At 51.4% G+C, this 15,403-nt stretch overlaps 1 protein-coding gene across 1 annotated transcript in view; it reads left to right on the plus strand.

Moving 5' to 3' along the window:
* PALMD (palmdelphin) overlaps nt 1-12,366 on the plus strand; it is a 34,090-nt gene extending 21,724 nt beyond the window's left edge. The window contains exons 4-8 of the mRNA XM_087828272.1: nt 5,976-6,090; nt 6,228-6,261; nt 6,382-6,495; nt 8,042-9,070; nt 12,008-12,366. Of these exons, the coding sequence (XP_087684398.1) occupies nt 5,976-6,090; nt 6,228-6,261; nt 6,382-6,495; nt 8,042-9,070; nt 12,008-12,051 (1,336 nt within the window). The 3' untranslated portion in view covers nt 12,052-12,366. The remainder of the gene's footprint in view (nt 1-5,975; nt 6,091-6,227; nt 6,262-6,381; nt 6,496-8,041; nt 9,071-12,007) is intronic.
* The last annotated feature ends 3,037 nt before the right edge of the window (nt 12,367-15,403 follow it).

Here is a 15,403-nt window from a genome sequence, read left to right on the forward strand (position 1 = left end):
AAGAAACCCATCCACCAGTGACACCCCCCAAAAATGCCTAATACGGTGCCTACCACACAGTGGGATATGTGACTACACAGCTTAATAAATGAATGAATGAAAAAAGTAGATGATGGACGGACGGACGGATGGATGGATGGACTTGAAAACACCACCGGTTTAAGGGGACCAGGTAGATATAGACTAGACAGTGGCTTAAACATTAATGAACTAAAAAGAAAAGTCTTGAAATTCTTTATAAAATTAAAACAAAGAATAATCACCCAACTATCTGAGTCAAGGGCAAAGTCACAAGGCAGGGGATGCCCCTGGCTTGGGGGCAATTGTTGATGACACGTTCGAGCACCGCACCTTCCATTCCATTATCCCTGCCGCCCAGCAATCTCTCTTGCCCGCACCTGCCAACCTCACCTGCATGCCAGTAGAAATAGCTTGAGTTGGTTTGCTGTGGCTCAGCGGTTGAGCATCGCCTTGTGCGCCAAGAGGTCGCTGGTTCGATTCCCGGTCAGGGCACCCGCCCAGGTTTCTGGCTGGATCCCCAGTAGGGGGCGGGCAGGAGGCAGCCGATCAGTGACTCTCGTTCATCATTGATGTTTCTCTCTCTCCCACCCTCTCCCTTTCTCTCTCTGAAATCAATAAAAACATTAAAAAAAAAAAAAAGTGAGTTCAAGGGCAGAGACCTGTTGTGTGGAAGGAGGGCGCAGGCTGGCTCATTCCCCAGGAGAGTCAGTGGCCCCATCCACCAGCTCAGAAGACGTCCACACCGCCCTGGCCATGCATCTCGTCTACCAGGAGGCAAACGTCTCCCAGTTCATTTAGACCCCCCGGGGCCAAGCGGCCCTTGTGGGTTATCGCTGTTACATTAGGTTTGGACTTGGTCTTCAAATAATAGAGTCCTGTTCTTGGTGTCCAATGTGAACAATTGACACTGGAAGCCAAGCACAGATGAAGGGGGTGGAAAGGAGAGAACACAGTGGCTGCTCTGTAACCCTGTCGGAGAAAAATGCGAAGGGTTATAAGGCACAAAGCTGGTAATTATGTCCGATAGAGAGTCAATGGCCAGAGGCGTCCCTGAATATGTTTCATCGTTTCTTTATATGATTACAAGTAGTTTATTCACTAAAAATATTTTTCCCCTACGACTTATTAGTTTTTAAATATGTCTTTATTGATTTCAGAGAGAGGAAGGGAGAGGGAGAGAGAGAAACATCAATGATGAGAGTCACTGATCGGCTGCCTCCTGCACGCCCCCCACTGGGGATCGAGCCTGCAACCCAGGCACGTGCCCTGACCGGGAATCGAACCACGATCTCCTGGATCTGAGGTCAATGCTCAACTGCTGAGCCATGCCCGGCAGGGCACAACTTATTTTTTTAAAAAGCTTTCCAAATTCAAGGATAAGAGCATCTGGAGTCAGCTTGCCATGTCCTGGCTATGACAGTGCTTGAAGGTCACTTGGGAAACTCAAGTCACCTCCACAGAGGGCAACCTGAATGATCATTACAACCATTTAGCTCTATTAAGTGTGGGGCATGTCCTCCGCGGTTCTCTGCAGGCCCTAATTAAAAGCCACACACCCAGCCTCCGCCTGCCAGAGCGCGTGAGAGGCCCCTAAGCGACCGAGTCGCCGCGTCACGCCAACCTCCAGGGTGTGCGTCTACTTGCATCTGTTTGAAAATTGTTTGTCCCTTGCACCTGAAAGTACCCGAGTCCCTGCAAACCAGTTGGGCGCCCGCATTGTCATGGCCAAGGAAACCCTTCACTCACAAAATATTGTTCCGATTACGAGGGTTTGCTTTTCCCTTAAATCATTCTTTCCTGGCATTACCTGCCTGCAACACTTTCCAGTCATGACGACATGACCTGCCCATGAGGCAATTACTAATGTCCACAGCATTGCATGTGGTGACGAGAGTCCCCGTGCGGAAGCTCCTCCCGTGTCACTGTGAATTATTCAGCTTTTCTAACACCTGCTCTGTTGCCGGTGGTCAGAGCCCACTCGCTTGTTCAGTGTCATCGGTGGACGGGGGTCTGCTTCTGGCCACCCTGAGGCCGCTGTGTTTTCTGTCCTGCTCCTGTGTTCAGGGGTAGGCGCAGCGGGTCTGGCTCAGGGCGAACCTGGCGCTGGCTGTTCGCACGTGCCCTTTGCGTCTCCGGCCACTCGCCCGCGCAGGTGGCCATGTGCGCCCTGGGTCCGATCTTCTGTGTTATTGCTACACACGTGCCTTTGGCAAGGGCTGGCTGTAAGGCGATTCTCGCGCTTCATCCATGCGGAGAAGTATTCTTTTTGTCTTTTCTGAAATTTGATCTCAGCTGGTGAATAAAATGTGCCTGTCGTGTAGTAAGTGCTCAATAAAAGCCATCCATATGAACTAGCTCATGTCAACACAAACCATGTGGGATTGGACAGGCCACTTAGAGACTTGTAAATTCTCTGCCCACCAGGAACAAAGGCTGATTTTTTTTTTTCTCCTGTTTTTACTGGCTAACTACCCAAAAATGCAAGATCCCAATGAGTAATTCTGCAAACCAGTGGGGGGGAAATGATGAAAAAGCTCATAAAATCGGTCACACTGAGGTTCATCCCCAAGAGGTTAGGCAGTAGTTGGGATGCTGGTTTGATGTTTTACGAGACTCCAGGACAGCAGTGGCCTGAACAAGATGAGAAAGGTTCACTCCTGTCCCACACATGACAGTCCTGGCTGGGAGTCATCCAAGGGGACGCGGGCGGCCTCGTCACGGGAGATAAGTGAGACAGAGTCTCGTCTGTCCTGTCACTGTGCCCCTCCCAGGCGATGCCCTTGGCCGTAGGGTCCCCGATAGCTCCCCGCCACCACCTCCAAATTCCAGCCTAGGAAGGGAAGATAAATGGAGCACAAACAGCTCTATTTTAAGGATATGACCTGAAAACTGCAGAGGTCACTTCTGCTAATACTCCATTAGCCAGACTTTAGTCACATGGCACCATTTAAATGCAAGGGGGCTGGGAAATGTAGTCCGTGGCAGGGTAGCCGGGGGGACACAGGAAACCCAGGGACTTCTGTTAGTGAGGAGAACTGGAGAAATGGGTGGGGGGAGGGTTGTCAACACAGGCTAACATATTTTTCATTTATCAAGTAAATAACATTTATGAAACAAACACCAGCCCCATAAACATTAAAAATTTTTGACAATGCTGGGGTGAGGCTTTGGTTTTCTGTCTAGAACAGGGTTTTCAAGGACAGCGAGTCCCTGAACTATGTTAGCACCTGCTTGTTCTAAAATCACTGATATTAAAATGGAAAATCATTGGAGCTTCATCCCCATACACCAAGGCTGTGGGTTCGATCCCCGGTCAGGGCACATACAAGAATCACCAATGAGAGTATCCATAAGTGGAACAGCAGATCCATATTTCCATCTTTCTCTCTCTCCCCCCCTCCTCTCTCTCTAAAATAAATAAACTTTTATTAAATTTATTTTTTTAATTGGAGATCCAATCCCCAGATGGCGGGTAGGTTTTCTCCCTCCCTGGGGCTTTCAGAGCCGGCCCGCCCTCCCGAGCAGGCTGGGAAGCGAAGGGACAGCCAGTCATTATTGAGAAATACCTTTTTTGTCACACCCTGTGCCAGAGGCTTACAAACATGACCTCATCTGTCTCCTCAAGAAAACCCTCTGTGAATACTATTATCCCCCAAACGAGAAAACTAAGGCTTGGAGAGAGGGGTTCAATAACTAAGCCAAGCTGCCAGCTTGGATGGGCTCACTTTCCATTTCCATGGGTAGAGCTGGGAGGGGGGAAAAAAGTGGAACTTCACAGAAAAAATTATAAAACATAGGTAAGCCACCAGCCACTCCCCGGTCTCCACGATTCCTGGGGAAGAAGGGAAAGCAGGTCCTTAGCCCAGAGGAGGGTCAGGGTCACCGCTGCTCAGCACTCCTCCCGGGTCCAGCACCTGCTGGAGGCAAACGCGTCTGAGAGCCTGTGGGTCCCAAAGACTCTGCCTCCTCTCTGTCTAGCTTGGGGGGGGGGGCACCTTAGCAATTCCATCACCTGCTCTCAGAGGCACCTGGGCAGTGGCACAGCCCGGGTCTAATGCCCGCTGACTCAGGCCACCCCAGAGACGGCCGTGGGCCCCGTCTGGGTGGAGCCTTCGTTCTAATGAGAGAGCTCGGGCTCCCAGGACACAAATAATGCGTCAGTCCTTTCAAAGTCTGCAGCAGAACCACCATAAACGCCATTTCAAAGACAGCGCTGGTGATTACATCCAACTGCATGATTATAGCAAATCGCACCAGCCAGCTCCCCGTTTCACACCTAAAGCGTCCACCACTCGGAACGACAGTCACGGCTGAAACAAAGAGCCTCCTGCAAAGCGGCCCCAGCTTAGGAAACCCAGGCTCCCCAAAGGAGGCTGCTCGAGGTGCCCATCAAACCCAGGCCCCAGCAGCCCAGGAAGGACACGGACAGAGCCTGGACTCTAACCCTGACCAGGCGACTGGGCCGCCAAGCAGGGAAATCCCTTGTCTGACAAAATCCCCCTAAATAAGGCGCAGACAGAAATATTCGCTTTATAGGTGATGAGTCTGCACTTTTACATGTGGGTGGACGCCCCCCCACACACCCAGCATTTCAATCCCTGCTTTCCGGTGCCCTCCCTGGGGCCTGGCGTTGCTCATCCGTCGAACGGGAGAGCGGCGCTCGTGGGCTCATCTCGAGGACCGAGCAGGCGGGTGCCTGGGACAGGGTGACGCTCCGCACCTGTTACCCGCGGCTCTGATGGCTGACAGGTGTCGCCGTGACATAGGACATACGCTTTTGGATTTTTCCTGGACTGGTCTGAGTTCCAGTCTGTTTGGCCCCTAACGGCAAACTCCGCCGGGCCGTGCTGGCCCCTGTTGAACTCCAAAATGGAAAGAGAGAAGGGGACCCTGGAGCAGCAGAAAGGCCGCCTTCCAAAGTTACCCCTTCTGGGCGCGTCCCGCGTTTATGTTCTGTCTTTTTTCTGGGACAAAAAAATGTCACGCTGCAGTTGGACTGGGGACATTGTCTGGTTATGAGTGAGAGAGGTTTGGGGACATTATTTCCTGATGACTAAAGGGGGGTTATTACTAGACCAGAGCACGAAATGAAAGCTACCTGCTTTCACCTGGGGAACTCTCAAAAATAACCCTCTTTTCCCCAGCAAATAGCCAAGGAGAAGGAAGATCGCATTAATGGACAGCACTACGAATCCTTTCTCATGTCCCCTGATGATCTAAACTGTCACCTGACACCTGCCCACCACTGGGAGGGGCTCACTCATCCTTGGGGCCCTCCTGGCGGCCCGGAGGCACCCAGGAGGACAGTCCCCTTTCTCTGCCGCCTGGTTCTCGCCAGACTGAGTCAGCATCCCCAAGAACTCAATTCCCATTTGGAAAGGTAACACCTTCCGAAGATGGGGACGGTGGCACTTAGGGAAATTCTACCCCGTCTGCCGAGAGATAAGCATGTGAAGGTTAGAGAGCCACCCCCAGCGGCCTCCCCAAAAGCTCCCACATAAAAACAACTTGAGTTTTAGATATATACCCATACACATACATATGCTATACTTTTTAACTATACACGCATATGAATATGAACGTGTGCATGTGCATGTGTATATGGATGTATATAGATACACGTGTGTGTAGAGACACATACACAGAGATATACGTCTACACACACGCAGGAGATGGAAAACTATCGCCCAGGGTCAGATCTAGCCCAATGTTTGGCCTGTTTTCGTAGAGCCACAAGCTAGGAATTATTTTCACATTCGTGAAAGGTGGTAAAAGGAAAATTAAAAAGTTGAAAGTGCCACAGAAAGAAACCGAGTGTGACGGTGGGCGGGAGGCTATGCTCCCAGGCACTTGCCCGCAGCAGCCCGAGGAAAGCTGACGCAAGGGGGAGAGATGCTGGAGAGCAATGCCCAGCACTGTCTTAAGCAGTAAAAAGTACATCTTTTTGTTACCAGACTTGAAAAAGAGATCCAAGACCTCGAAAGGGCTGAACTGCGAATCTCGACCAACGAGGAGGCAATTCTGAAGAAACTAAAATCCGTCGAGAGGACAACGGAAGACATCATACGGGTGAGCCTCGACCGGTCCTAAAGCCCCGGTTCCCTCTCGGCGCGAGTCCCCCAGAGGGGACGCAGTCCTCCGAGGGCCCGCCGTCCGCGTTCGCTCGGCCGACTGTATCCATCACACAGATTTCTTTTCTCTTCTAGTCCGTGAAGGCAGAACGGGAAGCGCCGTCGGGAGGTACGTTTCTGAGCATTCTTATGGGCGTCTCCTTGGGACGTTTGCTGATAAGCCCACTGCAGCTTTTCCGTGATTATAAACATACTGTAGATGTACTTTGAACTAATATTAATTTTCCAGAGTCGATTGAAGACATCTATGCTAATATCCCCGACCTTCCAAAATCCTACGTACCTTCCCGGTTGAGGAAGGAAAGAAATGACGGACTAGAAGAGGATGAACACAGTAGAAAAGGTACCCGGGGAACCTGTCTCCCAAGGCAGGCTCTCAGGTTCAGATCTTACAATGTCAAACAGCAGCAGCTCCCTGTGACACCCTGCTCCCAGGCTAAGCAGTGGCCCCCTTACAGTCCCCCACGAGGTGCGTGGGTCACCCCGCAGGCAGGGAACCGGTCACGGTGCTCACTCCACGCACTGCATTTCCTGGCAGACGAGGTCAGGACAGAGAAGACAGGGGCCGAAGGAAGCGGGCAGCTCTTAAAGCAGAGCCCCCTGCCCCAAATCCCTCTCCCGGCTTATTCCATCCAGTACACGCTCTCTCACGTCACTGGGGTCCTCCACGAAAATGAAAATATTCCCCTTGGGAAGCCTAGGCAGGGGCGTTGTTTACCCCCTCGGGGGCTGATTTTCATAAAGCAACACCTCAGCGCCTCTGGGGAAACCAAGGCTAAGGTGGCGGCAGAGAGGGACCTTCGCCTTTTAGACCAGAAAGGGCCACACGGTGTCCCCGGGCACCGGCCACGCGCTCACTCGCTCAGCAGCTACGGGGCGAACGCGCTGTTTGCCCGGCTCGGCCTCACCCCCAGGCAGCCGTGAGTGAACCGTTAGGAAAAGCAGTGACACGTATCACACGAGGGGTGACGGTGCTTGAGAGAGAGTGAAGCAGGGCCGCTGGGGGTGGGGGCGAGGGCTCCCCGATTTTAGCGGGGTGCCCAAGGCCAAGAGCCTTGGGGCGAGGAGGGAGAGAGGAAGCGGGGGGATGGCTCAAAGGGAAGGTGGGGGACACGCAGCCAGCATGGCCCTCGTCTCACGGTCATTTTGCCCACGATCCTATTAGCTTGACGATACCGGTTGAAATCCCAGCCGAGGGGGCCTTGCCTGGGCCGCGTGACACAGCCCTCGGCTCCCCGCATCGCGGGCTCTCTGCAGCCCCGGCTTCGGGACAGCTGAGAGCCCTCTGTTTTCAGCCCTTTCTCTACTTGAAGGCGGCCGTGGAAATGAAAAGCGACATCAGGCAGGAGGAGAGGCCTGTGAGCCCAGGCTCGCCCCAGCTCCGGTGCCAGTTTGACACTGGAGCCGCCTCCCCCCTGAGAACGTTAGGGGCGCCCCCTGGTTGCACCTGTCGGCAAGGACGGTGCTCAGGAAAACGCGTGGGCCGCGCTAGGCCTTCGCCTCCGGTGACGCGCAGTGTGACAGCCTTCCTAACGAGGGAGAAGGCCCGACTCCCCCCGCCCCCAGTCACGTAAATGAGTGAAATCCGCCTCGTTGGGTTTATTAATTAGAAAGAACCTGTCTTTGGGTCCCGAGTGAAAAGCCTCGCTGTTTGAAACCATCCCCCCTCTCCTCCGGCCCTGCCCAGTTTCACTCATTTCCCACGAAAGCCTGTGTCACTACGGTCTGGGTCGCTGGGTAGTTGGTGAGTAGAATCGGGAATCAAAGACCCAGGCCTCCCCCGTGAGAGCCACCAAGGGGGCAGGTGTACTGTAGAGAGAAAGGGTGAACAGGCAGGCTAGTGACAGAGGGAACGTTCCCTAAACCAGCGCTCGGATCTGTCTCTCCAGCCTTGTACGCCATGGAAATTAAAGTCGAGAGAGACCTGAAGACGGGAGAAAGCACAGTGCTCTCTTCCATCCCTCTGCCGTCCGACGACTTCACGGGCGCCGGGGTAAAAGTCTACGACGACGGGAGGAAGTCAGTGTACGCGGTGGGCTCTGACCGCGGGCCGGCGCTCAACGGCACCGACGGGCTGGCCCCCGTGGAGGTGGAGGACCTCCTAAGACAGGCTTCGGAGAGAAACTCTCGGTCCCCGACGGAGTACCACGAGCCCGTCTACGCCAACCCGTTCTGCAGGCCCGCCACCCCGCAGAGAGAGCGCGCCGTCCCCGGACCAAACTTCCAAGACAGGATCAAGGCGAGAGCGAACGGGCTGGGAAGCGACAGGAACGACTCCGTCCACCACGTGGACAACGGGCTTTCGGACGACAGGGGCAGCCCCGCCCGGCCCACCCCTCACCCCCGATCCACGACCACCCCGAAGGCAGAGGAGACGCCCCACACCCCGCACAAGAGGCCGCCGGCTCCTTGGGGGGGCTCGGAGGGGATGCGGGAGGAGCGCTCGCCCTCCCCGAAGGCGAGGCCCAGCCCCCGAGGCCGGGGCCCTTCTCCGGCCCGCCCCGAGGACGAGGACGAGGGAGACGTGAGATACAACATCATGCATTCCCTGCCTCCTGACGCGGATGGCGCGGGACCCGTGACCATGATTTTCATGGGGTACCAGCAGGCAGACGACTACGAGAAGGGGCCCCTGGCGGGGTACGACGGGGTCATCCACGCCGAGCTGGTGGTCATTGATGAGGAGGCGGAGGCGGAGAGAGAAGCCGGGAAGCCCTCCCCGCACCCGACGGCCAGACCCACGCCGCTTCCCAGGACAAGGACCGAGGCCAGCGCCCGCGAGAACACCCGCCACCCCTGCCCACACAAGAACTCCATGTCCCTGAGGGAGCAAGAAGAGAGCCTGGGCAGCCCCGCCCGCCGCCCGCCCCGCGGCCCGCAGGTGGCCGGGGACGGCACGGAGGACCCGTCCCTAACAGGTAATAAAAATGACAGAGCCTGCAAGTGCTGTCTACTCATGTGACAGCCGGGCCCCCGCGTTGTTAACAAACCCTCTCGCGCTCCGCTTTTCTGGCCGCCCCTAGACTAACAGACACTAAGATTTATTATTAACCCTGATTCCATTGTCACCGTGAGTGAGTCGGTCAATTCGAAAGACAAGGAAAAATTTTTTTTTAACCGTGGCCTTATTGGGATATCGCATTGACTGACGTGAGCAACTTGAAATTCACCTGCAGTCGGGGTGCGGCCCTGCGTGTGAATGTATTTCGCTCCCTAAGAAGCTGGATCATCAGTATCTTGCCTTTTCCCTGCAGAGCCTCACGCCCAGCCACGTGCGTGTGCCTCTCTGTGCTTTCAGCTTCCCACTTAAGCTAACTAATTGCCTTACTTTTGCGAGAAGGAACCAGAAACAAACTTTATTTTCGGTGTGATATTTTATTACGTTGCCCTATCTTGTTTCTACTTTTGTCGTTTTATTAACTTTATTTCCTTAATTTTTCTATATTTTAAAATAGGATGGCGATTTATCTGCCGTGCATTATCTGCAACATTTTATTTTGCACAGTCTTCCCTAACTCAGCAAACGTATTTCTTCTATTTTCCATATATTTGCACTTATAGTCTCTGTCAAGTTTTATGGCTGTCTAGCTTCCTTAGTATTGAGTGGAAAACACGGCTATTTTTCTACAGAAGTGGCAGCTCTTCGATTTTAGATTCCTCGTTAGCACTTGAACAGTGTGTTCTACTCATCACTTATAAAGACGAAATAAGAATCTGACAAAATCCATCATAAAAGCGGTAGTTGCTTTGCTGAAGACATAGTCAACGTACCCAGACATACAGGCACTGGAGATATGAAAGGGACAGTCATTTAAAATGTCTCTAATAGAAGAATTCTCATTAAAAAGCAATAACTATGGAGCCCCAGCTAGCCTAGCAAGCAGGCCTGGCGATTCCACAGAAGTGCACCAGTGCCTGTGTAATTTAGGAGGGTTTCTTCCTCGCACCCCATAAACCCAGTAATACAACGAGACGGATCTCTCACCATCTTTTGCGTAAATAAGGCTCGCCGGCTGTAGTTTAAACGCTGACATCTTCCTAAATCCGAGCTCAGTGGCGTGTCCCCCCCAGTGGAAACCTGCTAAAACGGAACGTTCCTTTCCGTTTAGAGAATGAGCTTTGCCTGCTGAGCAAACTGTGTACCTTAAATTCATTTTTAAAACAGCATGGGAGACTTAGAATGAGGGGAGCCTGCTGTGCACCGTCGGGAGCTGGGACACAGCCCGCCCCAAAGCCTCCCGCTTTTTAATGTGGGCCTTAGCTCCCCCTGAACACCCCGACCCCCCTCCCCGACCGCGTCAACACATTGACCTCATAGAAAAAGGCAGGACGTGACTCATGTTTCCAGACAACACTAATCACGGCACTGAGCTGAAATAATGAAAACAGGAAGACATATTCCAGATCGAGTAACAATGCAAGGGTCCTCACTATCGGTCCAAGCATCTTATAAACAGAATGCTCCAAATTCCTTGCCTCCCATCACCATATTGTCTTAGGTTGTTGTTTTCTGATTCAGCGCATGGGTTACGGAGCTGATAGGTTTCGATGGGGGGTTTTCAGGAAGCATGATCATATTGACATAGGCCCTCGGGGGCATCCGCAGACATAGACTGTACAGCCCTATGCTCCTCGACGTCACAAGCACCGAGTAGGCTGAGCTGCTCCTCCCAGCCCCCCAAAATGCTGTTGTTGGTACCTGAAAATTCACTACTTCAGTCACTCCCTTTATTTATGGAATAGCCCCCCTACTAAATACCAACATTTCCAGGAGGGACTGTTGCTTTTCTCTTAGTGTGAATGTAGCTATGAAAGCCAGCAGTTTTTAATGTGGAAAAGAGCACAGAGGAGGAATAGAAATGGACAAAGGTGGAGGCTGGAGACCCTACAGACCATAGTTTTCACTCAAACCTTTGAACGGGGTTATGTCTGCCTGCTGGTGTAAACGCAGCAGGATCATGATGGAAGATACAGCTCAGCGCTGGACCTCCCACCAGTGAGGGGCCCCAGCGAGTGTTTACAGGCGCTTCACTACTGTCCCCACCAACTGGACGGCTGGCTTTCTCTGGTACCCTCACCAACGTGTCCTTGTACCTCTTCTAGCTCTGTTCTCCCCTCTTAGGGATGTCAGAGGCATTTCAGGGTGAAGAGGTGGGGGACTCAGTGCCAGGGATTCGCATGCTATCGCTGCCAATACTGCCAACCTGTGGCAACCGTTAGGAGCCAAGGGATGCTGGGAGTAAAGAGGCAAGCTTTCCTCCACCAAGTCCAACCAGCCAAGACTTTGAATCTGAATTGCTATGGGGAAGGGAAGTAGGGTTCAGAGAAGTACGGAAAGAAATAAAACGGAGAGGTGATAGCCCGGGTTGGTTAGCTGTGCACCTCAGGGCCTTCCCACGGCCTACATGCTCTGGCCCCACACCTCTGCTTGACATTCATTCCACCTATTGCCACAGGAGTGGAGAAAGGAATTGGCACACTCTAACAATATAGGACTCTTTTCCCCTTAAGCAATGGGACAGTGAGAAATGGGACTGAATTACCCCATTCCCGAGGATGCACAGGTCAAAGAGGTCCTTTAAGAATTTCGTTGGCTGTCACATATGCTGTGTTCACTCTTCTCATTTTTCCCATCTTTATAGAAATAGGTTCCTTCTAGCTCTGAACCTGCTTCTGTCCTAAGTTAATCATAGCTTATTATTTCTACTATCTTTTTATGCTACTAAAACAATGCTCACACTGGTGGACAAAATCATCTGAGGTATGTTTCAAACTTTCCTGCATTCTATGAAATGGTCATTAGAGTGAAAACTAAGGCTTTTTTTTATAACTTTTTTTTCCCCTTTAATTTGCAGCTTTAAGGATGAGAATGGCAAAGCTGGGGAAAAAAGTCATCTGAGAGGTGTACCATCTACGTAAACATCCTTTTGAGAAGAAACTAAGAAGTGTTTGCGACTTTCTCTCCTGGATATTTTGTTTCTATTTTTTTGCGATCCAAAAAATTTATAATTATACCCATATTAAGCCATGTGAATAAGCAGTAGTCATTATTTGAAAAATAAATTGCAAAAAAAGCTGGGAGAATGAACACTTAACTTTTCCGGTTACTTGACATGATTCAGTGGGGGTAAAAACCAGCATATTTTTATTGTATCGATACCAAAGCATTTCTAATAAGAGCTTGTTAAATTTAAGAATAAAGTTATTTAAAATAGCCTGATTATGTTCTATTCACTGGTATTGTAATTTTGCTAATACAAATGAGAGATCACAAGAGGCCACTGTCCCTCATCACAGAAACGTTCATCTTTAACTGTGACAAGGAAACATGTCACCTCAACCCCACGAGGCTTTAAGACAACCACACCCTCCTGCTAAGGACCAGGTCGGCTGACTCGGTAGAGACTTCAGCTCTTGGCATACATCCTATTACCCCACAAAGCAATGCAGATACGTGTCTGTGTGTGTTTTGCTTTAAACAGACATATTTATTATAAAGAATTTAAATAGGAAAATTCCAAAACAGGGTTTCATATTGAGCAATTACTTGCGGCTCTGAGTGCTCTTTACTCCTGTGGGGGTCCAGGTACCCGCTTAGCATCACTTCTCTTCATCATGAGGAATTCCGTTTTACGTCCCTCACGGTGCATATGCCCCAAAGACAAATCCTTAGATGCCTCCCACCCAAAAAGTCTTCATAGGAGCCCTCATTCTTGAAGGGCATTTTTTGTTCGTGTAGAATTTTTGTCAACTACGTTCTCCGTCAGTACTTGCAGGATGTTAGTCACTCTTGCTCTCTGGCCTCCACAGAGGCCTATGAGAAGTCAGACCTTGGAACGTAACGTTTGGATATAATGTTTCCCTTTTCTCTCTCCTTTCAAGATGTGCTCTGTGTGTTTTTTTAATATATCTTTATTGATTTCAGAGAGAGGAAGAGAGAGGGAGAGAGAGAAACATCAGTGATGAGTCATTGACCGGCTGCCTCCTGCACGCCCCCTGCTGGGGATCGAGCCCGAAACCGGGGCATGTGCCCTGACCCGGCCGAGAATCTCCTGGATCCTAGGTTGATGCTCAACTGCTGAGCCACACCAGTGGGCACTGTGTATTTTTTTAATTTATTGTTAAAATATTACAGATGTCGCCTGTTTCCCCCACATTGATCCCCTCCACCAGGAATCTGCCCCACCCCCGGCCCCCAGGCCTTCTCCACACTATTGCCTGTGTCCAGGGTTATGCACTTTTTACTATCTCCGGTGCTCTGTATTTTTTGCTTCCAAGGGTTCAACTATGACTTGCATAAGCCTGTCTTCAGATTTATGAACCAGTAACATTATCAAATTTCATCAAGTTTGGGGATTTTCTATCTATTAGATCCAGAGAGTCTCCTCTCCTGAAATAATACCAAAGATGTTATCATTTAGCAGGTCCCTGACGTCCAATTATTTTCCAAGATTTTGTCCTCTCTTCAAATAGATCATTTCTATTAATCTACCTTCAGATCCATTGGCTCTTTTTTCTGCCATCTCCATTCTAATATTAATTCTATCCAGTGAATTTCTTCAAATACTTTTTTCAGCTCTTCAATTCTATACAGTCCTATTGCATCGATTCCATGTCTATGCATCTGTTCATTTGTAGCAAGCATATGGCTCAGTCAACCAGAGCTGTGGCCAACCAAGACTTGGGGTCCCCTCTCTAGCGTTCTCCTTCCCGGAACCCCTCCCCTCCTGACAGGTGGCCCAGCCAGCAGTCCACGCCCGAGACTATAGCCCCTGCCACCCGGCAGGCACCACACACGGTTCACTGCAGCTGCTCTGAAGCTAAAACCGTGAAAACGGAGCTTCAAGCAATCGGCCTCCTGCGCGCGGACTCTGCACCAGGGTCTCCCACTCCTGCTCACTCTCCGGGGATTTCGGGCAGCTGCTTTTTTAAACTTTAGAGTTTTCTGGAGGAGAGTCCATCTGACAAGATCTTCGCCTTTATTACGTTCAGGAAATTCCCCAGAGTTTGATTTCCGTACACTTGTGTCTGACGGGGAATCCAAAACATTTGCTTAGCGCCCTACAGGAAACACAGACTGCAAGACAGTTTCTCTTGCACGTGACTAAGACGACATATGAAGAAGATGTACGTCTAAAGCTATACTCCCCCTAAACCAGAGGTATGTGACCAGGCATAACATGTAATTACATTCACTTCTTTGATAATAAAATAAGAAATTAAACTGATAAGTTTAGGACCAACAAATCCGCCGATCTTTCCACCCACAGGTATAACAATCCAAGAGGAGTAATAGGACCAATATTTGTTTTATTGAGGTGAAATTCACATAACAAAAAACAAGTTTACAGTGAACAATTCAGTGGCATTTCTTACATTCACGGTGTTGTACAACTAGCTGTGAATGTCCAAAACATTTCATCACCCCGAATAAAACATTGCACCCGTTACGCAATCACCCGCATTCCCTCCCCCCGCAGCGCGAGGCCCTGGCAGCCCCTTGCTGGCTTCCCCCGATTCCTCACAGCTGCCCTGTGGGAGGCTGCACAGGCGAAGGGATGGTCTCGGAGAAGGTGACCTGCCCACGGACCGGCAGCTTCGCAACCTGCAGGGTGGTCGGAACAGGATGGGGGGGACCGAGAGGGAGACAGGGAAGGCTCCGAGGACGAAGGTAATCCTGAGCCAGAACTTGATAGGCTAGCCTTTGCCAGAACAAGAGGAACCGAAAGGGCATTCCAGGCAGCGACCATGGGTGACCCGGGCACAGGGAGGAGCCGGGTGGGGGCTGGGCAAGGAGGAAAGAGGCAGGACCGGGCCCGGGCCAGTGTGGATCCCGCCCAGGCTGAGCGCTCAGGAGAAGCCTTCCTTTCATTGGTGATCCCGCCTGGAGCGGATCACCTTAAACAAGGGCCCCTGTTCTCTCCTTCCCGTTTCAGCGGAGTCTATACCCAGACAAGCGCCGCTTCAGCCAAAAGCTACGCGCGCCCGCGGCCTCCTGGCTGCCTGGCACTGCCTTGTCCTTCCCGCCGCGTCCCGGGCCTGGCGGGCTGGGGAAGGGCGAACGTCCCTCGACGCACGTTAGAGCCCAGAGCCCAGTAAAAACCACGTAAGCACTGAGGTGAAGGCGGTTCATTCATTCAGTAAGTTCTGCCTTAAGATCGACGTCCCCGGACCAGAAAATAATAAACCCAAAAAAGCCTCCGTTCTGAATGCTACCCCAGTCACAATTCCCTAGAACCTGGTTCATCTTT

Source organism: Miniopterus natalensis, chromosome 19 (genome assembly GCF_054644295.1).
Source record: "Miniopterus natalensis isolate mMinNat1 chromosome 19, mMinNat1.hap1, whole genome shotgun sequence".
NCBI lineage: Eukaryota > Metazoa > Chordata > Mammalia > Chiroptera > Miniopteridae > Miniopterus > Miniopterus natalensis.